Source organism: Oryzias latipes, chromosome 5, assembly GCF_002234675.1.
Source record: "Oryzias latipes chromosome 5, ASM223467v1".
NCBI classification, from domain to species: Eukaryota; Metazoa; Chordata; class Actinopteri; order Beloniformes; family Adrianichthyidae; genus Oryzias; species Oryzias latipes.
In genome coordinates, this window is record NC_019863.2 from 7,077,897 (window position 1) to 7,103,192 (window position 25,296).

A 25,296-nucleotide genomic window follows, 5' to 3' on the forward strand; every position below is an offset into this window, starting at 1 on the left:
CAGCAGCTACCTTCATTCTCCGTCTCTAAAACCCTCAAATCAAGTCAGAAATCTAGGGGTAATCATGGACTCTGACCTGAACTTTAACAGCCATATCAAGTCAGTAACATCAGCGGCATTTTACCATCTGAAAAACATTGCCAAAATCAAAAACATAGTGTCAAAGCCAGACCTGGAGATACTTATTCATGCATTTGTCTCCAGTAGGTTAGACTACTGTAACGGCCTGCTCACCGGCCTCTCCAAACGAGCTGTAAAACAGCTTCAGTACATCCAGAATGCTGCTGCTCGAGTCCTGACCAAAACCAGGAAGTATGATCACATTAGTCCTGTGCTCAGGTCTTTGCACTGGCTCCCTGTACCTCAAAGAATAGACTTCAAAGCAGCTCTGCTTGTGTACAAGTCTCTCCATGGCCGAGCACCAAAGTACATCTCTGACATGTTAGTGCCATATGAACCATCTCGTACTCTGAGGACCTCAGGGACCGGCCTCCTGTTGATTCCCAGAGTCAGAACTAAACAAGGGGAATCAGCGTTTCAATATTCTGCAGCTAAAATCTGGAACAGCCTCCCTGAAGTCGTAAGACAGGCGTCCTCTGTGTTCATGTTCAAATCTAGACTTAAAACATTTCTGTTTAGCCGTGTATATGACTGAAAGGTCCTATCTTCACTTTTCTTTCCTTTCCTTCCTTTATTTTTAAATCAATTTTCAATTATTATTATTATTTTTCTTTTTTCTTTTTTTCTTTTCTTTTAAAGTAAATTTTACGTTGACTATTTCTATGATGTATTGTGATTTTAATGCATTTTTCTGTTTTGTGAAGCACCTTGAATTACTTTGTGTACGAATTGTGCTATACAAATAAACTTGCCTTGCCTTGCCTTACATTGCTGGAGCCTATCCCAGCTACTGATGAGCAAAGGCACAGTCCACCCTGGACAGGTTGCCAAACCATCTCAGGGCCCTGATCGACTCAAAATACTTTAAACCTGTATGATAATAAAAGATTGTGGAGTATAAAGTCTGAATAAAATACTGTGAGTGACATGAAATGAAGCATGAGAGCTGCTGCAGAGCTTTACAAACACATGAGAATCATTATACAACAGCAAATTGCTTCATTAGCCTCACAGCAAATGAAAGCAGCGTCTCTCGTTAATTAGTCAGGCCAAATGTTAGTAATTATTTAAGAGATGAATGCTGCGACTAAAGTATTACGTGTTCATTTTTGTGTGTCTTTTAGCATCTCCATGATTGGAATTAAATGATGTGTATTCAATTAATAGGACATTTTAAGTTCAGTTTATTTTTCACCTAAATTTTAAATATTGTTTAATGACTACATGATAGGTTTGCATTAATTAAAATCAGCTATTTTAGTGTGGATCTGTAGAGTAACAGCGGGCACACAAGTTAAAAATAAAGAGCCAAACATGTTAAAGAAGGCAGTCTGTCTGATACGCAACAAAATGTCAACAGCTATGCTAATGCTGGAAAAATATCGATGATAAGATTTACCTAAAGACCTGATTAGTAATAATTGCAGTTATAGGTTAAATAACTAAAAGCTCTTTATGGTTGTTTTTTTTCTGAAACGAAATGAATTTGTTGCTTAAAGGTTTTATCTCATCATTCATGTGTGTTGTGTAACCCAGTGCCATGGGATTTTTATTTCACCTTATCAGAAAAAACTGTCATCGTCTGTGTTCATGAAATTGTTAAATATTATAAAATGATCATGAAGTTTAAAACTAAAATGCCAAAATTGGTTTGAAAAAAGGAATGTACAAGTATGAAATCAGGCACTGATTAAAAAGGTAAAACAAAAAATCCCCAAAAATTGTGTTTTTTAAGAAGTATCTGACAACCATGTGTGATTTTAACACTAATGGTTAATATTTTAAAGATTTTTTAGAACAGCTTGCAAAATCTGTTGGTGTTTACAGTTTGTTAAGACAAAAACCAAGACTATTTTATAAATGGTAAATTAAAGAATAAATATAAAGTAACATAAAGCTCTTTGATTAAACAAACTTCCCTGTTTATTCTTGAAAATGTTGCCTTTGTTTAAAAAAAATCTAACATTTCCATCGCAAATTTAGAAAGCTTGTCTCAAATGGTTTTATAAAAAAGAAGTTGTTGATTTTTCAGTGGAGCAAAAAAATATTTGTCAGTCACTGACTCTGAAAGTTATACCACTTAAAACATTGAGAGAAGTCTGTAATATTTACCTTCAACTGTGCGAGACAAAACGTAAGTGAAAGAATTAAACAGTCAGAATGTAACCTCTCCACCATAACCAATGCCAACGATCTGTCAAAGGACACCAGGGACAACATTGTTAACCTGAACAAGACTGGGATGCACCAATCTGCCATCATCAAGCAACTTGATGAGAAGAGATCCACTTGCTCAAATGTTAGAAAATTTAAGATCCCTGACAAGCTCCCTTCACATGGAGCTCCATGCAAGATCTCACCTGGTGGAGTACAAATAAACTTGAGAACTATGAGAAAACAGCCCAGAACTGGTCATTGACCTGAAACATTGACCTGACCGTAACAAATGTTACTATAGTAACACGCTGTCACAATCCTGCTCCAAAGGTTCTCCTGCTTAAGTCAAAACATGACCAGGCCCATCAAAAGTTCTCCAGAGACCATCTGGATGATCCAGAAGAGGATCAAGAGAATGTCATGTTATCAGATGAGACTCTTTGGTGTAATTGCCACTCACCGTGTTTGGAGGAGAAATAATGAGATGCATCCCAGAATTACTGATCTATTTGAAGGAAAGGATGAATAGGGCCATGTATAGTGAAATTTTTGGCAAAAACTTCCTTCCATCAGTGAGAACATTGAGGATAAAATGTGGCTGGATCTTCCAGCATGACATCGATTCCAAGCACATCGCCAGGGCAACAAAGGAGTGGCTACGTAAAAAGGCGCTTTAAGGTGGTCTAGCCAGTCTTTGGACCTCAAACCAATAGAGATTATTTGGAGGGAGTTGAAAGTTTGTGTTGCCCAGTGACATCCCCAAAACCTCACTGCGCTTGAGAAGATCTGTATGGAAGAATGGACCAAAATAGCAGCTGCAGTGTAAACCTAAAGAAGACCTACAGGAAACCTTTGACCTCTGTCATTAATACTCAGGGTCACAATACAAAGAAATAAGGTGAACTTTTGGTATTGATCAAATACTTATTTTCCACACCATCATAACATTTAATTTGGTAAAAATCAATGTGGTTCCCTGAATTCTTTTATTTTATTTTTTTTACCACATTCGGTCTCTCACATTTGAGGTGTATCCATAATTAACATTACAGACTTCTCTCATCTGTGTAAGTAGGACAACCTGCAGAAGTGTTGACTACCAAATACGTTTTTGGCCCACTGGTAAAACCGATTTTTACATGAGAAATTTTGCAAAACTAGCAGTTTGCTTTGACACCATAATTGCAGTAAGTAAGAGACAATGAAAACTCATCAGTGCCTCTAGCAACAATTTAAATGAAGTGTTAGAGGATGATTTTCTTAAGACAAAAATAAACTTGCTGAAAAAAAGACGGATGTTGCTGTGAGAGCTCATGCTTCAAACGAACCCATCCCAGGTGGATGCCTGGTTTTCCCCAAGCAAACTTCTCCACTGAAACTTGATTCTCAAACAGGCAGAGAGGTCAAGTCCAGTCTTACCAGAAATCAGCCAAACTACAATTCATTTCATATCAAATGTGCAACCCCAAACATGTGTAAAAATGCTGCTGTCACCCATCCATTTCTGATCCTACTGCATCCCTTTCAGGGATGGTGCTGAAGCTGCTGAAGCCAACTCAGTAACCGTTGGACAAAGGCAGGGTGCACCCTGAACAGCTCACCAGTCTGCTGCAGGGCCAAATACTTGCATAAACACTCTGGGGCAAATTAGAGATGATCATTAACCTATGAAGCATGTTTTCGGACTGTGGGAAGAGTCCTGGAGAAAAGTCATGCACACATGCAAACCATGGCCTTCATGCAGTGAGGTGAAGCTGCAAACCACTGCTTCACCGTGCAGCACTCTACTCTACCCATTTCTCCTACTGCTAATATTTGCAAGAGCAAAGTAGAACAGTGGAGCGATCTGAACAGTGTGGGAGATGTAGAGAAATGACATGAGAGTTGTGTAGAATATCTTGTGTGGGATGGGACTCTTCAGTGGTTGAACAGGGTTTGCCAGCATGAGTATATACTGACTAAAGCATCTGCCAAATAACAGCATCAGAACTATACATTAACCCTTGTGCTTTCCTAGGCACTTTAACATTGGGAGTTGGGTCATCTAGACCCACTAGACAGTGCTCTGAACCTTTTTTCTTCAATGATTTGTGATCTTCACTGGTGTCCATGGATTACATGAAATCTTTCCACCTTTATCCACCTTTGTCACGGTAGGGAGAACACGTCAATGTAAGGGTGGGATCAACTAAGATAGCACAAGGGTTAACACAGAGCTGGATGCGTATCTTTTGTACTCTACACCTAAGGGTTGAGCATTAGCCTTGAAAAAAACCAAATAAGCACTGACTTGAAACAGAAACACGACTTTTTCTGTCACCAAATAGCTGGAGCCCACCCAGCTTCTGTCTGCTGATGGAGGGCTACACCTGAAGGGTTTCCTAGGATGATCATTTGTTTGATAAAAATGCAAAATTTAGCAATCTCTAAATTTTGAGAGCTTATTTATTTATTTATTTATGACATAGATCTGCACATTTGTAGAATTGTGTAGTATCAGCACTAAACAACAAAATCAAAGTGTTGCTTTCAGTGGGTTTCAGAAACTATCCCTGACATTGTCAGATTAGCTATAAATTGTAGCACATCTGTGTGAGCTAATCAAAAACAATTAAGTTGCACTAAAATGATAAATGTATACTTTGTTTAAAATGTCATGCAGTCAAACTGAAGAAGTTTCATAGAGGAAATCGTTCTATTTTTAAAACATAAAAAGGTCAAACTGACATTGACCCTAACACAATACAAGCATGGCAACCACAAGAGCAGGAGGAGGCCAGTGGGAATGCAGACTTGTGGGTTTTTACTTGAACAGCCAAAATAAATCAGTGCACACAACCTGTTTCACAAATACACACGCTCTGATTCACAACTGTAATTTTACGCAAACGTGCAACATTAATTTGGAAATGCATACGTTGTGTTTCCCAAACACAAACGCTGTGTCTCACAAATACACACAAAATGTTTCACACATGCACAATAAGTGTTTCTCACAAATGTGCACGCAAGAAATTTTTCAGAAATTCACAATAAATATTTTAGAAATGCACAATAGATGCTTCAAAAACATCATTTTTAGGTTTACTTGTAATATGAACTCACGGATCGTGCAAATTTTAGAATCAGGCGTGATCACTTTCAGCCAATCGAATTGGCCCTTAGACTTTCTCCAGCTTTGCCTGCTTTGCTGATGAGTTTGATTGACAGATTAATTAGCCAATGGTGACATTTGTTGACCTGCAGCGTGAAGGGAGTCTCAATATTCATCGTAGAAAAATCTCTCACAAATGAGGGGAGATTCACAAATGAGAGCGGGTTTGATAATGCACATCTTCTAAAATTTGCACAATCTGTGAGTTCATATTACAAGTATACCTAAAAATGATGTTTGTGAAGTACTTATTGTGCATTTCTGATAAATTTATTGTGAATTTACTGAAAAATGTATTGTGTTTTTATGAAACACAACGTGTGCATTTCCAAATTTATATTGCACGTTTGCGTAAAATTACAGTTGTGAATCAGAGCGTGTGTATTTGTGAAACAGGTTGTGTGTATTTCTGATTATTGAGACTGAGTTAACTCCATAGACCTACAGTACACACAAAGTGTGATATCTCAGCAAAGTAACATTTACTGTTCCCTAACTTTTTTAAACATTTTCAAGTAGATTTTTAGTTACAGCCAGTTTTTCTGCAAGCTAGTACACACAAACCAAAACAAAAGATTTTAAATATATATACATTATTGTACCTGTGCAGCTGTGGAGACGACAACAGTAAAAAGGGCATTTTCATGTTCATGGAATATTTTTTTAAAAATCATCATCCCTACAAGTCAATATGAATTAGAACCTGAGCCCACCTTGATCACATTCACATGTTAACATGAAAATGAGACAAGCATGGTGAGAGTCACAGAGCCAGATCACCTTGTGCTATCTTAGTTGATCCCACCCTTACATTGACGTGTTCTCCTTACCATGACAAATGTGGATAAAGGTGGAAAGATTTCATGTAATCCATGGACACCAGTGAAGATCACAAATCATTGAAGAAAAAAGGTTCAGAGCACTGTCTAGTGGGTCTAAATGACCCAACTCCCAATGTTAAAGTGCTTAAGATAGCACAAAGGTGAAAACCACGACGCAAAAACGTTACTCGTAAATTTTTTCTTTTCTTTTAAAGTAAATTTTATGTTGATTATTTCAATGATGTATTGTGATTTTAATGCATTTTTCTGTTTTGTGAAGCACCTTGAATTACTTTGTGTTTGAATTGTGCTATACAAATAAACTAACCTTTCCTTACCCTCATGTGACATTCAGAAAATGTTACAGTACAGTGCACCCCCCAACGGGGCCTCCAACTTCTCAGTCAACAGGAAATCATCAATACTGAAGAAGTATTGTTTTATTTATTTTTTTATTATATAAATTAAACAGTTTGAAGTACATATTTTTGATCCCTTCATTGGTGATGTGCCACTTTGCTGTTCCTACTATTTGCCGCCCTACAAAGTTTTCCACCTTCCCACCTTTTAAATGTTCTCGCTCTACCACTGTTACAGTGAAATGTTTGACTTTACATTCCTGGACTAGATTTAGCCTCTTTTACCATTTTTGTAACAGATTTGTTTTGTGATCACAGTATCGTTCTCTGAATGGACATTTAAGATTGACAATAAAAGATAGACTTGGTTTTCTAATGAAAAGATTAGTTGTAAAAAACTGCTTCCGTGTGGCACTATGATTTATGAAATATTTCTCTGAATTTAGCGGTAAATATTTAATAAAACATCTAAAATCTTTATTCTTTTTTAAATACAACTGAAACTTAATCAAATATATTTTATTCTCCAAACAAAACAGTTTTTCCTCCTTACCTGAATTGAGACATCACTGTAGGATCCTCCTATGACCCCAGAGATGGCCAGTGGGACCTCTTTTTGGACAGGTCTGGAGCCGTCTGGGCAGATGAAGCCAGGATCATGGACCTTGGTGAGGGACGCCCTGACAAAATCTAGAGACTGCTCCAGAGCGTAGGTGTCCTTGGAGCAGGTGTCTAGTATGTGGGCGCCCAGCTGGAGTCCGGGAAGGATGCGGTCGCTGGAGTTGATCTCATCCAGTGCCAGCAGCATAGCTTCCAGCCTCTGGATCCCTCTCTCCTCGTTGATCTTCCCGCAGTCCTCCATCCCATCACCTTTTTCATGCACAGGAAACAGGCCTCCAATCACCAAGTCCCCGTCCATGATGATTTCGCGCTTGGCTGCAGGCGGCAATCTTGACATACTGGGTAGAACTCCTGGTATCAGCAAGTCCAACATGAAGAAGTGGAGAGGCCAGTAGTGGGCAGAGGGGATCCAGCAGAGCGCTGGGTCCAGCATGGTAAGATCAGGTGGCAGGACAGAGTTCAGTTTGCTAATGAAGAGGCAGATGGAGCTTCACTCAGTCTGGAGGGAGTTTACTTTTAGGTTCTCTCTCAGTCTGAACAGCATCTCTGATGTTCCTGTCCAAACGAAGAAAAAGAGATCGGGAATGATACATCTGTCTGCATCTATGTCCATTAATCAATCCGTGACACAGATGCTTATGAACCCAAACACACATGTGTCATCACAAGTTCCAATCATTTTTGAAATACTTCTATTGACATTTGTCATCTTTACTGGTGATCTAGTTTTCTCTGACTAGGAGTTTGTCACATAAACTCAGGCAGCATAAATGTCACAAGTTGAAAATATATGTCTTTGTGTACAATTTAGTACTTCAGCAATGGGGCTTTTCTTGTCTGTTTATGCTAATGATGTTATAGATTGGAGATTTATGGAAATGAGCTACAATCAAACTGTAAATGTAGAGTGATCATGTTTACTTCTAAAGTGAAGGTTATGTTGACGTTATATTTATAATGTTCTGAAGATACAGTGAAGTAAATTTGCATGAAGTTCTATATACCGTTACCACATTCATATACATATTTAAGGAAACCTCTGGAGCGACACACATATATCCAAGACTATGGAGCAGGTATTACATTCACTGGGGTTCTCCTCAATGGCCGGGGTTGCCATGGAAACATTGTGTGTAGAAAAAAGAAGGGTGGGACTGCAGGGGATATGGGCAGTGAGACATGTATGCTAATAGAGCTCCCTATCATGTTAAGGTTACAAGTTTAGATCTCCTAAGGAACTGTTTTGATGTCTGAATGAGAGAGGCGAGCTGGTTTAGTGCAGTGCTTTTCCAACCTTCTCGCCCAAATTCAAGTGGATTAAGAGGGTCTATTGACTTTCAATGAGTCCTAGCTTGCAGCTTCCTCTGGATTATTATCAGCACATACGCTTGTCCTGCTGTACATCATAAGGCATTTATTCCAGAATATTGCAGGCAGGATTTCATTAGCAAAAAACGACATGACCTTATTTTGGCATCATTTTGGTAAATCTGACAGAACTTGGCCGTTAGAGGAAGTGAGACTGTCGCAGTTTCTGCCAAAGTTCTTGTTCACAAATGATACTTTGTTTTTAAAATTCCAACAGCTATTTGTTCCTTCAGATCGTCAGCTCAAACTGAATGTGTCCTGATTCCTGTTTCTTTAGAGCCATGGCATCACAGTTGGTGATGCAAATACAGAAAAACCCTTAAAGCAAGCATACAAGCATGCATGTGCTGGAACCTGAAAAAGGAGCATCGGGTGATAACCGATGTTCAGCACAGGCTATAAATTATAGCCCGCATTAAAGTTTTCTGATTGAAAATTATGTGATAATAATGAAGAAGATACACTAACCAAAAATAAAAACGCAACACTTTTGTTATTGCTCCCATTTTTTATGGTATGAACTCAAAGATGTGAAACATTTTCCACATCCACAAAATAACCAGTTCTCTGAAATATTGTTCACAAATCTGTCTAAATCTGTGATAGTGAGCACTTCTCCTTTGCCAAGACAATCCATCCCACCTCACAGGTGTGCCATATCAAGATGCTGATTAGACAGCATGATTATTTCACAGGTGTGCCTTAGACTGGCCACAAGATAAGGCCACTCTGAAATCTTCAGTTGTATCACACAGCACAATGCCACAGATGTTGCAAGATTTGAGGGAGCGTGCAATTAGCGTGCTGATAGCTGCAGGAATGTCCACCAGAGCTGTTGCTAGGGAATTGAATGTCCATTTCTCCACCATAAGCCGTCTCCAAAGGCGTTTCCGAGAATTTGGCAGCACATCCAACCGGCCTCACAACCGCAGACCACGTGTAACCACACCAGCCCAAGACCTCCACATCCAGCATGTCCACCTCCAAGATCGTCTGAGACCAGCCACTCGGACAGCTGCTGAAACAATCGGTTTGCATAACCACAGAATTTCTGCACAAACTGTCAGAAACCGTCTCAGGGAAGCTCATCTGCATGCTCGTCGTCCTCATCGAGGTCTCGACCTCACTCCAGTTCATCGTCGTAACCGACTTGATCTCTGTGCATTCAAAATGCAATGCAATGAAATGCACCTGTGTTATTCGCCCATAATATACACCTGCCCATACCATAACCCCACCACCACCATGGGCTACTCGAACCACAACATTAACATCAGGAAACCGCTCACCCACACGACGCCACACACGCTGTCTGCCATCTGCCCTGAACAGTGTAAACCGGGATTCATCCGTGAAGAGAACACCTCTCCAATGTGCCAGACGCCATCGCATGTGAGCATTTACCCACTCAAGTCGGTTACGACGATGAACTGGAGTGAGGTCGAGACCTCGATGAGGACGACGAGCATGCAGATGAGCTTCCCTGAGACGGTTTCTGACAGTTTGTGCAGAAATTCTGTGGTTATGCAAACCGATTGTTTCAGCAGCTGTCCGAGTGGCTGGTCTCAGACGATCTTGGAGGTGGACATGCTGGATGTGGAGGTCTTGGGCTGGTGTGGTTACACGTGGTCTGCGGTTGTGAGGCCGGTTGGATGTGCTGCCAAATTCTCGGAAACGCCTTTGGAGACGGCTTATGGTGGAGAAATGGACATTCAATTCCCTAGCAACAGCTCTGGTGGACATTCCTGCAGCTATCAGCACGCTAATTGCACGCTCCCTCAAATCTTGCAACATCTGTGGCATTGTGCTGTGTGATACAACTGAAGATTTCAGAGTGGCCTTTTCTTGTGGCCAGTCTAAGGCACACCTGTGAAATAATCATGCTGTCTAATCAGCATCTTGATGTGGCACACCTGCGAGGTGGGATGGATTGTCTTGGCAAAGGAGAAGTGCTCACTATCACAGATTTAGACAGATTTGTGAACAATATTTCAGAGAACTGGTTATTTTGTGGATGTGGAAAATGTTTCACATCTTTGAGTTCATACCATAAAAAATGGGAGCAATAACAAAAGTGTTGCGTTTTTATTTTTGGTCAGTGTAAATATGAGCTTTAGTTTCTCCCTGATTCGCTCAATGTCCCAGTCTGGTTCATGGCATTGCTGGTATTATTATTAAAAGAAAGGTGAGAATGCATCTTGAAGAGTTCACCATCAGGAATCTAATTGCTTTTCAATGCTGTCTGCTGGAGCAGATGGCTGCAGTGACTGGGTCACAGTGTGAATTAAGGGTGCAATATCGAGCAGCCAATTAGGCTGACCCATGCAAAGTAGGCCAAAGTTAGACATTTAGAAAAACATTTTGAGCATCTAAAAACAGTCAATAAATCCGGAAGCAACCTGTTAGATTTAGAAATATATTTAAAAAGAAAGATTATCTTCAAATGTATTTACAAAGCAACAGCATTGTGAGCTTATTTTGGCGCTTCTTCAATGTCCTTTTTTAAGTTTGAATGTTTTTTTATAATGTAACTCAAATCCTCATAAAATGGCATCAACACCCAAAAGAAGGTGTTGGTTTTCTTGGTTTTGAACCATCTTCTACTGAATTGAAGCTCCTGGGAAGATTTCACTTAGATGTTCTGAAACGACAGTCTTTTTTTTAGAAGATAGAAAATGTGTAAACATTAGATTTACTACAGCAATGATGGTGGCTGGCATCAAATGCGTAATCACAGAACAGGCACTTCATTAAAAACTAAGATTTTCATCTGACAACAGGTAAAGAAACCGTTTGAAGCAAATGACAAGATAGGAGCAGGTCCATGCACTAATTGGTAAAAAAAAAAAGCTTCTTATTCATGAATAGTCACTAAAGATGCCTGAAACAATGGGTTGCATCAATTTTACCTTTCAAAGCAGACACAGACAGAGTGAACATTTATCAAACACTAAAAAATACATGAAAGCACATTTCACCTAATTGCCATAACCTGCTGAAAGCATCAGCACAGCACCTGTCTAGTGACATTTGGAATCTAGCTTCCCGGTTTAGAATAAATGCTACAATAAAAACAAAGTTGATTTATTGGGCATTAAAAAGTGCAATATTTTGTGCACCTTTTTTTGGAATCAAACAATTTTGGAGCAAAAGATTTACATTAAAAATGAACGACAGCATCCGAGGGTGCAGGAATACATTAAGAAGCAGAAGCAGAAGATGCCCTAATTCCAAAAACTGTCAACTCTCTCATCTTCCTCTATAAACTGAAAAAACCAGTGTGTTGTTGAGATTTCCTGCATTATGTAATTTTCCAACCCCGACTCAGTTAATCTCTCCACCTGGACTTGTCAGATGAAGGATTCCTCAGTAGTGACCAGCTGACTATAGGCTATTTGCGCATGGATCAAATGCAGCATTTGATCAAACATCCCAAACAAATCAGCCTGTGAGTCTGTTTGTCTGTCAATCTGGCTGCCTGACACCTAAATTCTTTATGCGTTTGACGCCTGAGAAGGAGAAACAAGCTGGCATTTACTAGGATGAGCTTCCCAGCACAGAACTGCTGTTGTTTATTATTGGTGGCCAGCAAAATTGTGCAATAACGAAGATGCTGTGCCGGTTTCTGACCAAATTAATTGTCTTTTTAAACCTGGGAGGAATGTTTCTGCCTCATTTCACCCTGGCTGACCCTTTGAAAATATGGGCTCACGAATAACACTAACAAGAAATTGGCTTTTGGGGGGTATTTGAATATTTTTTTCATTTGAAAGTAAACAGCCTTGATTATCCTCCACAGAGAATTCCAGGTGTTTGCAGCTGCAGCCTTCTATACCACAATAATGGAACCCACTGGATAGAATATCCGTTTAGCAAAAGAAAGCAGCTGAGTTATCTTCTCCACGTGAAACGAAAGACAACTTTCCACAATCATCTCTCTGCAGAAGCTCGTATTCTCTCTGGTAGCGTTGAAAAGCATGTTTTGTTGTGTGCACAATTTTACGCGCGTGGATCAAAAGAGCGGGGATTTCCTTTGTGATCTGAATTTGGTGCGACCTGATTTGGAGTAGTGACGACCAAAAGATTGGACAACGTCAATAAAAAATATACAAAGCAACTTCCACAAGAAAAAAGAGTAAGAGAATGAAAATTGGATTTATTAAATACCGTTTTTTGTTGCAGTTCCTCGTCTTTGCAGGTCCTCCTCGCGCGTCGGCAGACTACACAGATACTACGGAGGAGAAGATCAGAATCCAGAGGTTGCTGCTGACTTTGGGCATGTTTGGCAGGCAGCTGTTTGCATCTGTCCTTGGTTCTGAAATGCTCTTCTCATTGGCGCGTCTTGCAAAACTCCTCACAGTGTCCTCCAACTTGTACCTCCCAGTCAATCCCGCACAGCACGCACCAGTCATGAACGTCTGCAAGCACCGAAGGACCAGGGGGGATTCTACCTGTCGCCGGCAAAATCAAAACTAAACATTCAACGCGCGACGGTTTGTGTGCGAGTGATGCTGAGAAATGAACTTCCGAGCTGAAACGCTGCTCACAAACACGCAACTGCCCACTGCTCCATGATCTGACCATGAAGGAGTGCGCGGGTGGACGCGCTGCACCCAAGCGCACGCCGCACGTTTGTCAGTTCCTTATTGCATGGAAACACGAAAACACGCGAAATACGTTTAAAACAAATAATAATGAAATGACACATAAAGTAGTTGGTCTTTTTTTCTGTGGGTATTTTACAGACATGAGGAATTTCTCCAGGCAGAAGATGCACTTTTCCCTGCAGCTACATTTAGACTTTTAAAAAAGGAAATGTGTTTTCAATCACTCTGAAAAGCTGCAAAATCCTCCTTCACATCCATCTCATTAAAACATGAACCACACTTCACATGAGAGGCGGCCCATCACCATAAGGGGCACGTTTTCCTCGCTGAAACTGTGCCCCTGTATATGCAATCACCAGGGTTGAGAGCAACTCTCCACAAAGGTAACGCACTACTTCATGCTGCAATGAAATTTTGATATATATATATATGCACCATAAGGCTTTTCAATTGTAATGCTGCATTTATGTTACCTTGCAGAAATTGAAGCCATAAGTTGCAGAAATAAATAATTGCAGAAGGAAGCAAAATTGTCCATAAATGGCAGAAAAAGGATACTGAATGAGGAAATCCAAGGTTGTAGTTGAGGAATCCATTGATATAAATTGTCTTTTTTTTTATCAAGTTTGAAGTCTTTATGTGAATTTAATCAGAAGTCTCAGAAAACAGTTCCTCTTCTGCTGAGCTAAAATACCTACCCATCTGTATTTCTACGGGGCAGTTTCTTTCGCCACTACCTCCAAACAAATATTAATATCTTAAAAACTCTTTCAGTTATTAAAAATATTGAACCCTTGTAGGGGTCACGAGGCTTTGGGCTAAGTTTCATGTCTTTAGGTTCTAGTATGTTCTCATAATTGCAAGTTGAAAACATGACTTTCTGTTAGAAGCAGCCGAAAGATTCAAGGTAAGCCTTGACTTCAAGCCACATCACAAACTCGTATGTCCAACCTCAGAGACTTCCAACAAAACTTAAAAGAAATCCTAAGAAGCCTCAAACACTTAGCAAAACTTTGAATATTATGAGGAGAGGAGCGGTTTTAGCTGTCAGTTTCTGTGTATGTGAAGAGCCAAAGTGCAAGACCCAAAACATAGGAGACCAGGCTTCATGGCAGGAACTTAAAAGCTTTCATAAATAAACCTAAAATTTGAACAAACCGTGAGGAGATAAACACGATGATAACAGCAGACAATCTGATTAGAAGGAACAGAAAACCAGTCTCTTTAATATAATGAGGAGAATCAACTTAAATGAAAACTACTATGGATAATTAGAAACATAAAATAACAAATTAGGTAAAAAAGCTTTCTGCAGCCATAGATAAAATACATCCTTTTTTAAAATCTGAATATTATATTTCCTGCAATATCACATGTCTATCTTCTTTGTGTTAGAAAAAAAAGCTGCAAATTTAGTAAATCTGTGTCAATGACAGCTGCTGAAATCATGGTCTTCCAAACCATTTTCCTCCAAGTGGACGTTTGATAGTTGCATCCACATAACACTATCTTTTCTTATCTATGCAGGCTTCACAGAGGCCACCGTTTCTCTAAGCTATCGCCAATTATACCTCACCTTTACGGGCAACTTAAAGTGAAGCATTCTTTACTCTTCTGGAGGGGTTTGGCAATTACACAGAAAAAGGTGTCTCAGCACCTCCACAGTCGAAGCTCATCCAGACTCATTTCATTTCCTCCTCAGGGAACCTAAATGTTTGTAAAGTAATCAACATTTAGATTAAAAATACAAAAACATCCTATTGATCATTGTATTATCCAATTATTTGTAAGGTAAAAGATCAGCATTCTGAGGCCAATTTAAATAAGGGAACGTATTTCATGTCTGCCAATCTATGCAGCACATTGGTGTGTGGGTGTCTTTCTGTGTATCTGAGGAGTAAGAGCAGACAGCAGTTTAAAGACCTTTAGCCAGCAAGGTCACTGTTATGAACAGCAACGCAGCTCAAACTTGCCATAAAGGTCACGCTATTTTCCTCAAAGGTTTCGCTGTCTCGTAATACTCCAATAAGCCAACTTTTCCTGCAGAGGTTTCAACATCTGCAGAGCTTTTGTTAAGTCTGTGTTTTCGAGGGTCCCATCATTTGTTTATCGTGTCTCTTCTCCCACAAAGCTTTTTTTTTGTAATTTATTTTTAATTGGGTTTTTAAAAAACCTTGGAGTATTGTATAACATCTTCCAAAGAGTACCCATTCACAGATGGAATAATAAAAAAAAAAGGAAGACTCCTGTAAGAAAAATGGGTCTGGGTAAAATGTCCATGAATACACAAGTACCAAAAGAAAAGATAGAAATTACACAAATAAAAGAAACATGCAGGAATATTTGAAGTAAGGAAGTATATTTGAACCAGAGTGTGGGTCCGTGTTGTTATCCATCATGATAATATCAGGTGTTAATTTACAATCTTATATTACACCTTTATATTTTATTTATACATTCCATACATTGTAGCATCTCACATCATAGAAAGTCTCAATAATGTATTGTAGCCATCTTTTCCGAATAGAACTGAATTTATCAAGTTCCAACTGGAATGAAGATATCAGCCTCTTTATATTATAGATGTCGAGCATCACCCCAACCCATTCTTCCACTTTATAGGCACTAACCCACTTCGCCTTCTTCTGGTAATCGCTTTTTACTGGCCAGCAACGTAATTCTCAAGATTTTATGGTCATTGACTACCATGATGTCGCATTTTGAGACATTTTCACCAATTATTTAATTTCTTGAAAGTTTTCGCCTTCCCGGCTACCAATCCCAATAAAACATTCATGTTTGTTTCAATTTTTATATTTCCCATTCATTACATTTTCAATCAGGGAGGAATTCTTAAACTGCCATTTTAAGTGTGGTGGAAAACTGCCAACCAATTTACTTCACTTCATAACTGACTGCAGAAACTATTTCAAACTTCAGCGAGTGTCCTCAGAAAAAAACGGAACCACACAGAAAGCTGGATTGTTAAGTTGAAGGGCTGTAATAGTGGGAATGCAGCCACAGTCTATTGAATGTTTCTGCTTCAAACTGTGACTGTCCAAATGTTTCCACTTTCAACACTACAGGCAGAGTTTGAGAGGAAACCCTGCAGGACCATGGCAGACACAAACAAGAAGGAAAAAGAAGTCAGAAACACAAACCATGAATGGGTTTACATCCAAACTGGTAAAGCTGGATACTTTAATGACATTCTTTTGCTCATGTTTATATACAGTTATTCCACTAATAATAATCTGTTTGATTCTAAATTCAGAACAAACATAGAAATTTACAAAAATCAAGTAACATCTTAGACTTGAAGCTACCAAATACAGCACAAATGCATGTGTAGGTGCAGGCACAGTACATTACGGTACAGAACAGAAACAGAAACAGAACAGAACAATTCTTTATTGATCCCACAAAGGGGAAATGACAGCAGATATATAGACTATATAAACAAAAGTATTCATTCACCTGCCTTGACTCACACATGAAGTGTGTTGGAGGTATGTACTTCCTTTTCTTTATTAATCATTCTAACTGATGTTTGTAAGATTGCTTTTTAAAATTCTGTTTTTCTTGCATAATTAAATTTGCTGTGTTGGGGTTTCCTATGTGCCATCTGGAGAAAAGAAGATCACCTCACCAGAAAGAAAGGCGTGTGTGGAATGTGAGCTGATTAAAACCTTAAAACAAGCCTGACCCCCCCGTAGCTGCAGCGAGGAGATTCAAACGACAAAGATACTGATAACTACTAACCACCAATCCCTTAGACCCTTCACTCCACATGTAACCTGGGCAACCCAGTTCTGACTAAAGATGGGAGGTTGGACAGACATCCACAGAGCTGCTTGGAGCAGAGGTGTCGAACGATTGTCTGTTTCCAGCTCTCCTCGCAATGAATTGAACTGGGCTCCTGTCTGTTTTTTAATACTGTCTTGTGTTTTCAGAAAAAAACTTTGACAGGCGCCCTCCCATTCCTAACCCATTGAGGTCAAAATGATGTTGGTCCACCTTTTGCAGCTATTACAGTTTCAACTCTTCTGGGAAAAGCTGTCCACAAGGTTGAGGAGTGTGTTTTTAGGAATTTTTGACCATTCTTCCAAAAGCAAACTGATATTTTGACCTTTTGGGTTCAGGTCAGGACTCTGTGCAGGCCCGTCAAGTTTATCCACACCAGACGGTCATCCAAACTGTTCTCACAAGGTTGGGATTATGGAATTGTCCAAAATGCTTTGGTATCCTGAAGCATTCAGACTTCCTTTCACTGGAACTAAGGGGTCAAGTCCAAGTCCTGAAAAACAACCCCACACCATAATACCTCCTCCACCAAACTTCACATTTTGTACAGTGCAGTCCCAAATGAACCGTTCTCCTGGTAACCTCCAAACCCAGACTTGTCCATCAGATTGCCAGATGAAAAAGTGTTATTCATGAGTCCAGAGAAGGCGTCTCCACTGCTCTAGAGTCCAGTAGCGGCGTGCTTTCCACCACTGCATCACACGCTTTGAGTTGCACTTGGTGATGTGTAGTTTGGATGCAGCTGCTCGACCATGGAAACTCATTCCATGAAGCTCTCTGGTTCCTGTACCTGGGCTGATCTGAAGGTCACATTAATTTGGAAATCTGTAGCAGTGGACTGCAGAAAGTCAGCAACCTCTTTTGACTCCTCTCTGTCAGTTTACGTGGTCTACCACTTAGTGGTTGAGTTACTGTTGTTCCCAAATCTTCCATGTTGTTCTGATAGAGCTGACAGTTGACTGTGGAATATTTAGGAGTGAGGAAATGTCACCACTGAATTTGTTACACAGGTGACATCCTATGACAGTTCCACGCTGGAATTCACTAAACTCCTGAGAGCGGCCCATTCTTTCACACATGTTTCTATCAACAGTCTGCATGGCTGAGGATTTGATTTTATACACCTGTGGCCAGAACAACTGATTAGGACACCTGATCTGATCATTTGGATGGGTGAGTCAATACTTTTGGCAGATTGATTCATAACACTAAAAAAAGATCGTAGAAAGCGCACGTTCTTGCTGCAAAGGTTTTTCCACTTTTACAACTTTAACTTCAGTGCTTTACTGCTTTTTATTACAAAAAAACACTCCAATATCTTCATTATTTAATTATATTTAGACACAATTTGGGTTCCTTTTCTGATCCAGAACTTGTGCCAAATTCTTCTTTCATTACGGTCTTCTTTTACTCCCCTAACCGCTTTGGTATTAAAGTTTTTTCATGCTTTTATTTTCTAAGAACATTGATTAGTTTGGGATCCAGTGCTTTTAAATATCTGAAGGACTAATCCACAGCACCATTCGATGTGGTATGGCGTAGGCTAAATTGCTATTGTGATGCAATCCCTGCAAGAACTCAACAGCAATTGGAAAAAAAATCTGCGTTTAACCTGAAGTTCCTCCTCTGCATCACTGATCCTGTGTCACATGTTTCAGATCGTCTGATTAACGGTTCTAAACTTTTGTCACCATACAATAAATTTAAAATACGAGATATCAGAGGATTAAAAAAAGTAACCAATTAGATAATAGATTTTGGTAAATTCTTTTTTTTAATACTTTAATATGAAATGCTACAGACAGTGAAATCAACTTTATCTGTAATATTTCTATTCTTACTGAATTCCACTCATTGTTGGAACAAATAACAGTGAGTATTTTCAAGTAAAAATGCTCTAAAAACAACCTTTCCATGTTAAATCTTTGAGGAAAGTCAGGCAACCTGAGCACTGTTTTAGATTTCAAGTTTTCAGTCAACAAAATGGAACACAAAACTGACAAGACAATCAAGTTGAAAAGTTGACATTTTTCTGACTGAATCAAACACCATTTATATTTAAAAATCCAGATAAAAATGTAAAAAAAAAAAAGAATAAATCTTTGTAAGCGCATAAAAAAACTGAAAGCTTTAAATAAACTCATCTCAGTAACTTAATATTCAGTTTGTTAATCAACATCCAAGGTAGAACTGAGTTCATTTCTGGAAGGACAAAAAATAAAACTAAAAGTTTAAAACACAAGAAGGAAATAATTGACGTCATTGGTTTGTGTTCTTTGTATGAGATCATAATAAAATCCAAGCTAATCAGAAGTCATATCTGTGCCTTTGCAGTCTCATCATATTTCACTGTTTAACAGGCTACACTACATTTTTATTCTTCACCCCCAACACCCGTCCACTGCTGCATGGGCCCCTCCAGGCTTCTGTATTTGGAATCTTCATGATGCTGCTCATTTTTCTCTTCCTCTTGTCCTTCAGTCCGCTCCGGCTCTTTAAATGAGCTTTCCCGTCGTCTGGAATCTGAGCGCGGGAGGACGGAGGACGCCGTTAGTGACGCCTCCCTGCTGTCTGGCAGGAGAACCCCGCTCTCTGAGCTGTCCTCGCTGTTGGATTCTGCACCTGAAGTGGCCACAGGACAAAGGCAAGGAAGGGACAGATGGTGAGATGACATCTAGAAACAATCTCCTCATGAGAGAAGAAAGAAAGAAAAAGTCAGGCGCGTGGATTCAGCCAAAATCTTCATGATGCCGTTTAAGCTGTCCTTTGATTTCAGTCCAGAACTGCTGTGTGTCATGAACAATAACCCGCATAGAGGACATTAGCATCCTCTTCATTCAGAATGCTTTCACATTCTTACATCTAAAAATACCACACGTCCCTTTATTCCTCAGACGGAGAAGTTCTCACACATGGTGGTTGTCACATGTCTTTGGTTGTGAACAAACTATGAGATACCAGCTCCAACACCTTGTGCTGCGACTTAAAACAGAAAAGCCGACAACGAGGTGTTGAAACGTCGAGGACTTGCTCTAATTGGACTGCGTTGTATCAGCCAGCAAAGCTCTGCCTCCTGTGCATTTATGAGTTCGCTCCTTGCAGGTTAATACAATCCGAGGCACGTCTTAAGTGCGCCGCTCTATTGACCTTTAATCTCTGTGAGCAAATGTGTTCTGACACAACACTGCACTCAAAATAAACATCTTGTAACATTTAGTCAGCCAGTCATGGACACACGAGACACACAAATTCAATAGCAGGCGTGAAGATTTCAGCCCTTTAAACCCTCTAACGCCACATAAGATTCAATCTACATGGAGTTAATGTGGCTCTGGGGATTCAACTAAAGGAGGTGAATTTGTTGCACAGTCGTCTGAAAAATGATTTAATGTTATTTGAAATAACTTTTTGTTGATTACAGCCAAACTAAAAACATTGACACATGAGAGAAAAGCTGATAATGGAGTGTCAGCTTCTTCCTGTGTTTTAGTTTTACAAATTACAAGAGAAAGTAAATTAAAAACAAGAAATAAAAGATTTAATATTGTCAGAGTATGTTGGCTGTCTGACGGCCAAAGAGGAGATATATGGATGTCTTAACAGAGGACATGAAGTTGGCTAATGTTAGGGTAGAAGATGTCCATGACAGAGTGAGGTGGAAAAGGATGATTCGCTGTGGCGACCCCTGATGGGAAAAGCCGAAAGAGAAAGAAGAAGAAGAATGTTGGCTGTCTGTACATACATTTACTCGAAGATGTTTTTAGGGCAAAACCTAAATTCAGATCATTTCCACCAGCAACATTTATTTACTTTTTTGTTTGTCAGCAACAAATTGAGATTTATGTGTACTGTACGTAGGAAACTGGCCCTCAACGTTTTCTTTGGAGGGGAAAGTGTCGGCATGCTTGACGACGCGAGGGCAAATTACAATGACGAGTGTCGCAGGCAAAGAGAGCCGCTCATCTACAGCAGGAACCAGCACTCGTCTCATTTCACACAAAAGAAGAAACCAAGACCAAACGAAAACTCTAGAGGGAAATATTTCATAGCAAACTCTGCCCATTTAAGGGGGCAACTATAGGAGAGAAGTTAACACATATTTACTCACACATGAACACCCAAAGATGAATTTATTTAATATAATTTCTGCTAAATATAGAATCAACTAGTTAGGATTTTAGCCAGGAGCACAAATGGATATTTAGTCCTTGCATATGCATGTGAATAATGGGAAGAAATTAAAATAAAACACAAACAAATATTTATAATTATAACTAGAAGGGCAAACGTTAGTTGTTGTTGTTTTTTTTTTTGACTGTTAGTGAAGTCTATGGAAGAGTACTGGATTCCATTAAAAAACTTTTTTATGTTTAAAAAAAAAAAACCAACAGGTGATCTTCATTCAAATCTTTATTACTTATTTTATTCACAAACATTAAGTCCAGAAATCCCTAATATTATTACTCTTTGCTGAAAAAAATACAGCGAATTCAAAAAAATTCTAGAAAATTCTGCAAACGTAACAGCGAATTCTAAAAAAAATTATAGCGAATTCTGACAATGTTCGAGTGATGTTGAGGAAGTGGACCACACCCACATTGTGAACATCCAGCAGGTCAGCCATGGACTTCACTGATTTGTGCTCAATATTGTCATTTTGATTGACTCACAACCAAAATAAATAAATAAACAGTTCATGACTTCGTTTTTGTTGACTTGACTTGGTTCAAGTCAAGACTTGATTGAACTTGACTTGGTCAAGTTTTTGTTTTTGTAGTTATTACAAATATTAGAACAAAAATCAAGTAAAAGATCTGAACGAAGATGACCTGTGTTTTTTTTTTTTATTGAATGCAATACGCTTCCATAGAAACCCTTCAGGCAGATTTTAAATTAAATATGTCATTGGAGGACAGAATATCCCACTTGGACTGTAATGTACATCAGTTATGATGTCTTTATTTGGAGAAATGCTTTTGCCTTCATGGTGATGACTTGGAGCAACGCTCAGCGAAGTTGAGTCATGATCGAAATTAAAGCCAGAAAGAAGCAGGACATTTTCAGCAAGTGAATGTTTCGCATGATTTATGTTGTTTCATTTATTGTACATATAAATGGAGAAAAACAGCCCATTAAATCACAACTAGTGCCGACCATGAAGGGTCACAAAGGGGGCTGTTGGAGTGATTTGACACAATCTGGCTTAGTTAAAACATTCATAGCAGTTTTAAATATGAGTTGCAAAATCTAAGGTGAAGCTAGATAGCAAGAAGGACATTAGGGGTGGCTACTGCGTTTGTCTCTGATGATGGCACCCACCAGGAAGACGGAAAGTATGATCCGGGTCAGAAGAAAACAAGTCCCCTCCTTTCATTTTGCAATGTCAATTTTACTGCTAAACCCTACACTGAAAAGATTGGCAGCTCGATGGATATTCTCATTTTCAGAAATAAACTGAACTGAACCTAATTTTTTGCCACTTCTACATTAACACGTCAGATGATATAATTTAAACATGGTATGGTCAAAAAAATATGTACTAATACACCACTAATGTCATGTTGATGTGAAGCCTGGCTGACACACTGAAAAAAACCTTGGCTCTTAGTTTTTTATTCACAGAATGGCAATAAACTATCACTAAAAGAACATTGCCTTTTGTTTAGGTAAAAAATGAAAAAGTACATGTGGGTATAAGATTTAATTACTTATAAAGTTAACTGTGCTAATACAGTATTTATTGGATTCAGTGTGTCATGTTCTGTGTCTTAAGACACATATATGGTACAGACCAAACGTTTGGACACACCTTCCCATTCATTTGAATGAGAAGGTGTGCCCAAACGTTTGGTCTGTACTGTATATGTACATATATGTACATACAAACATATATTTAAAAAAAGCCCCTCTCACCCTTCTGCGGGTGGTTTTTCACAGCTTTATCGAATTTCCTATGAAGGCTCTTAGAGTCCTGTTGATGTTGTACAGCTCCAAGCATTCAGTGATCCACGTGTGTGGCATTGAGTCATAGGCTTTCTGGTAATCAATCCAGGCTGTGCACAGTTTGGTGTGTCGTCACTTGGAGTCTTGAGCGACTGTTCTGTCAACCAGGAGTTGGTGTTTGGCTCCTCTGGAGTCTTTACCAATGCCCTTCTGTGTGTTACTCATGAATTGATCCATGTGCCTATCTATCTTAGTTGCAATGATGCCGGACATGAGTTTCCATGTTGTAGAGAGACAGGTTTTTGGCCGGTAGGTGGATGGGACTGCACCCTTTGAGGGATCCTTCTAGATCAGGATCATTCGCCCTTCTGTTAGCCATTCAGGGTGAGTCCCATCTCTTAGCAGCTGGTTAATTTGTGTTGCCAGGCGCTCGTAGAGTGTGGTGAGTTTCTTTAGCCAGTAGGCATGTATTATGTCAGGGCCCGGTACTGTCCAGTTCTTCATGCCTGAGACTCTTTCTTGGATGTCTGCCAATGTTATGGTTCCTGAATTCTGTTCAGGGAGGTTCCTATATTCTTTTCTCAGAGAGACCAGCCACTGGGCACTGGGGCATTGCTGTTATGTGCTGTCTCTTTCTCCCATATACTTTTCCAGGACTGTTCAGTTTCCAGCCTTGGTGGGTCTGATCAACTGTTTTGACCCTGCCACCGAGCGTACACTTTTGCGCTCGGTGGCAGGGTCAGCCTGTTTGCAGCCTGTTTATCAGTGTGAATTCATTTTCTCTTGTGTACCTCTTTAGGCTGCTCCTCAAGGCTAGTTTTCACCCAGTTCATTGGTTTCTGTGATTGTTGTGGTAGGAATTGCCCTCAATGCTTCATTCACAGCTTCCAGGAGACTTTCAGGCAGTACATCACTTAACTGGTGTAGCTGGTTGCCTAGTGTTCATTCTAGACATGATCTTGTCTTTCAGGTCAGTTGCTGCCTTGCTCAGCGTATCTGTGGTTGTTGGGGCTGTGTACCCAATCTCAAGGCCCGTACACGCCCGGAAGAATATTCGCCAGGCGTTATTCGACAGCGTTTTTCGCCACGTTTTTTGTGTTCACACCCAGGTGATTTTCGCTGACGATGAGCCGAGCGAACATGCAATTTCATTCCCTGACATTAGATGGCGCTTAATGTAAAACAGAAATACTCCTGTACACAAGGTGGCGCTGCGCAACTTTACGCTTCTTAAAGTCGCTTTTCACTCAGAAGAAGAGAGCAAGTATTTACGTGCTTGTCAGAATCATACAAAGAAAACATGAATATTTCAAGCACCAGTTGCTCCAACTGGTGCTTGGTTCGGGGATATTTTAGAATGTCCGTCATTATTTCTTCGCGGCAGTGTAGATGCTCCTTGGCGTCTATCTTCTTCGCTGGTATGTGTGCTCAGAAAGGCAGTTTTGTGTTTGAGCGCCCCCAAGTTGTGTTTTACTGTAACTTCAGAAGCTCCAGACACATGTGCAAAAGCGCCATTCTCATTGGTTGTATAGTTTTCGACACTGCGCGTCAAACCACAAAAAAGAACCCGAGGCGTTTTTTAAAAAGTGACGCTTTGACCCATGGCGTTTTTTCGCGTCGGTGTGCACACTCACATTGGTGCCCTTTGTTTAGTCACGAGGCGTTAAACGTCGGCGAATATCGCGCGCGAAATTCGTCCCGGTGTGTACGGGCCTTCAGGGTGGGAGTGTGGTATAGCCTCCTCTCTGACCTGTTATTCTGCCCCCCCCCCCCTTGGTGGTATTGTACTGCTTCAATCTCAAGTTGTGATAGGAGTTGTCATTTGTGGATGTTAGAGCATTGGGGTACCAGTTGTTTGGCAGTTAGCCTTGATTGTGGGTTTCGAAGCATCCATTCATTCCACATTCTCTGCATGTAACCCTTCTCGGTGGGATCGCTTGAGTAGTAACATTCTAACAGAATGTCTCACATTTAATCCATTTCCATCTTGTTCCAGTAGCCCACTTTCCTTCAGGGTGCTCTGGTCCCCCAGCACCTGACGCAGACCTTGTTTGGCTGGGCAATGTCCGAGCCGGCATGACATGTGGTTTATTGTCTCTCATATTATGAGGTAGGCAGTAGCGTTAAGGGTCTTGCCCAAGGGCCCTCACTGGGTGATGTTATCTGCTCACCATTGGTACCATTACCATACCAATGATTGTTCATTCCCCCCAGGAATCAAACCCTGGTTTCCTGCGTGCCAGTCCTTCACCTTCCCAACCGAGCTACCCCCAGCCTTGTGTGTGTGTGTGTGTGTGTGTGTGTGTGTGTATATATATATATATATATATATATATATATAT

At 39.9% G+C, this 25,296-nt stretch overlaps 2 protein-coding genes across 2 annotated transcripts in view; both read right to left on the reverse strand.

The window, feature by feature from the left end:
• Positions 1-13,206, reverse strand: part of LOC101174659 (metabotropic glutamate receptor 2-like) — a 48,057-nt gene extending 34,851 nt beyond the window's left edge. The window contains exons 1-2 of the mRNA XM_004068730.4: positions 12,768-13,206; positions 7,165-7,787 (exon numbers count right to left, since the gene is read on the reverse strand). Coding sequence (XP_004068778.1) covers positions 7,165-7,665 — 501 coding nt within the window. The 5' untranslated portion in view covers positions 7,666-7,787; positions 12,768-13,206. The remainder of the gene's footprint in view (positions 1-7,164; positions 7,788-12,767) is intronic.
• A 5,558-nt stretch (positions 13,207-18,764) lies between these two features.
• The window catches only part of LOC101174906 (testis-expressed protein 264), a 45,071-nt gene continuing 38,539 nt past the window's right edge, over positions 18,765-25,296 (reverse strand). The window contains exon 4 of the mRNA XM_004068731.4: positions 18,765-19,633. Coding sequence (XP_004068779.1) covers positions 19,386-19,633 — 248 coding nt within the window. The 3' untranslated portion in view covers positions 18,765-19,385. The remainder of the gene's footprint in view (positions 19,634-25,296) is intronic.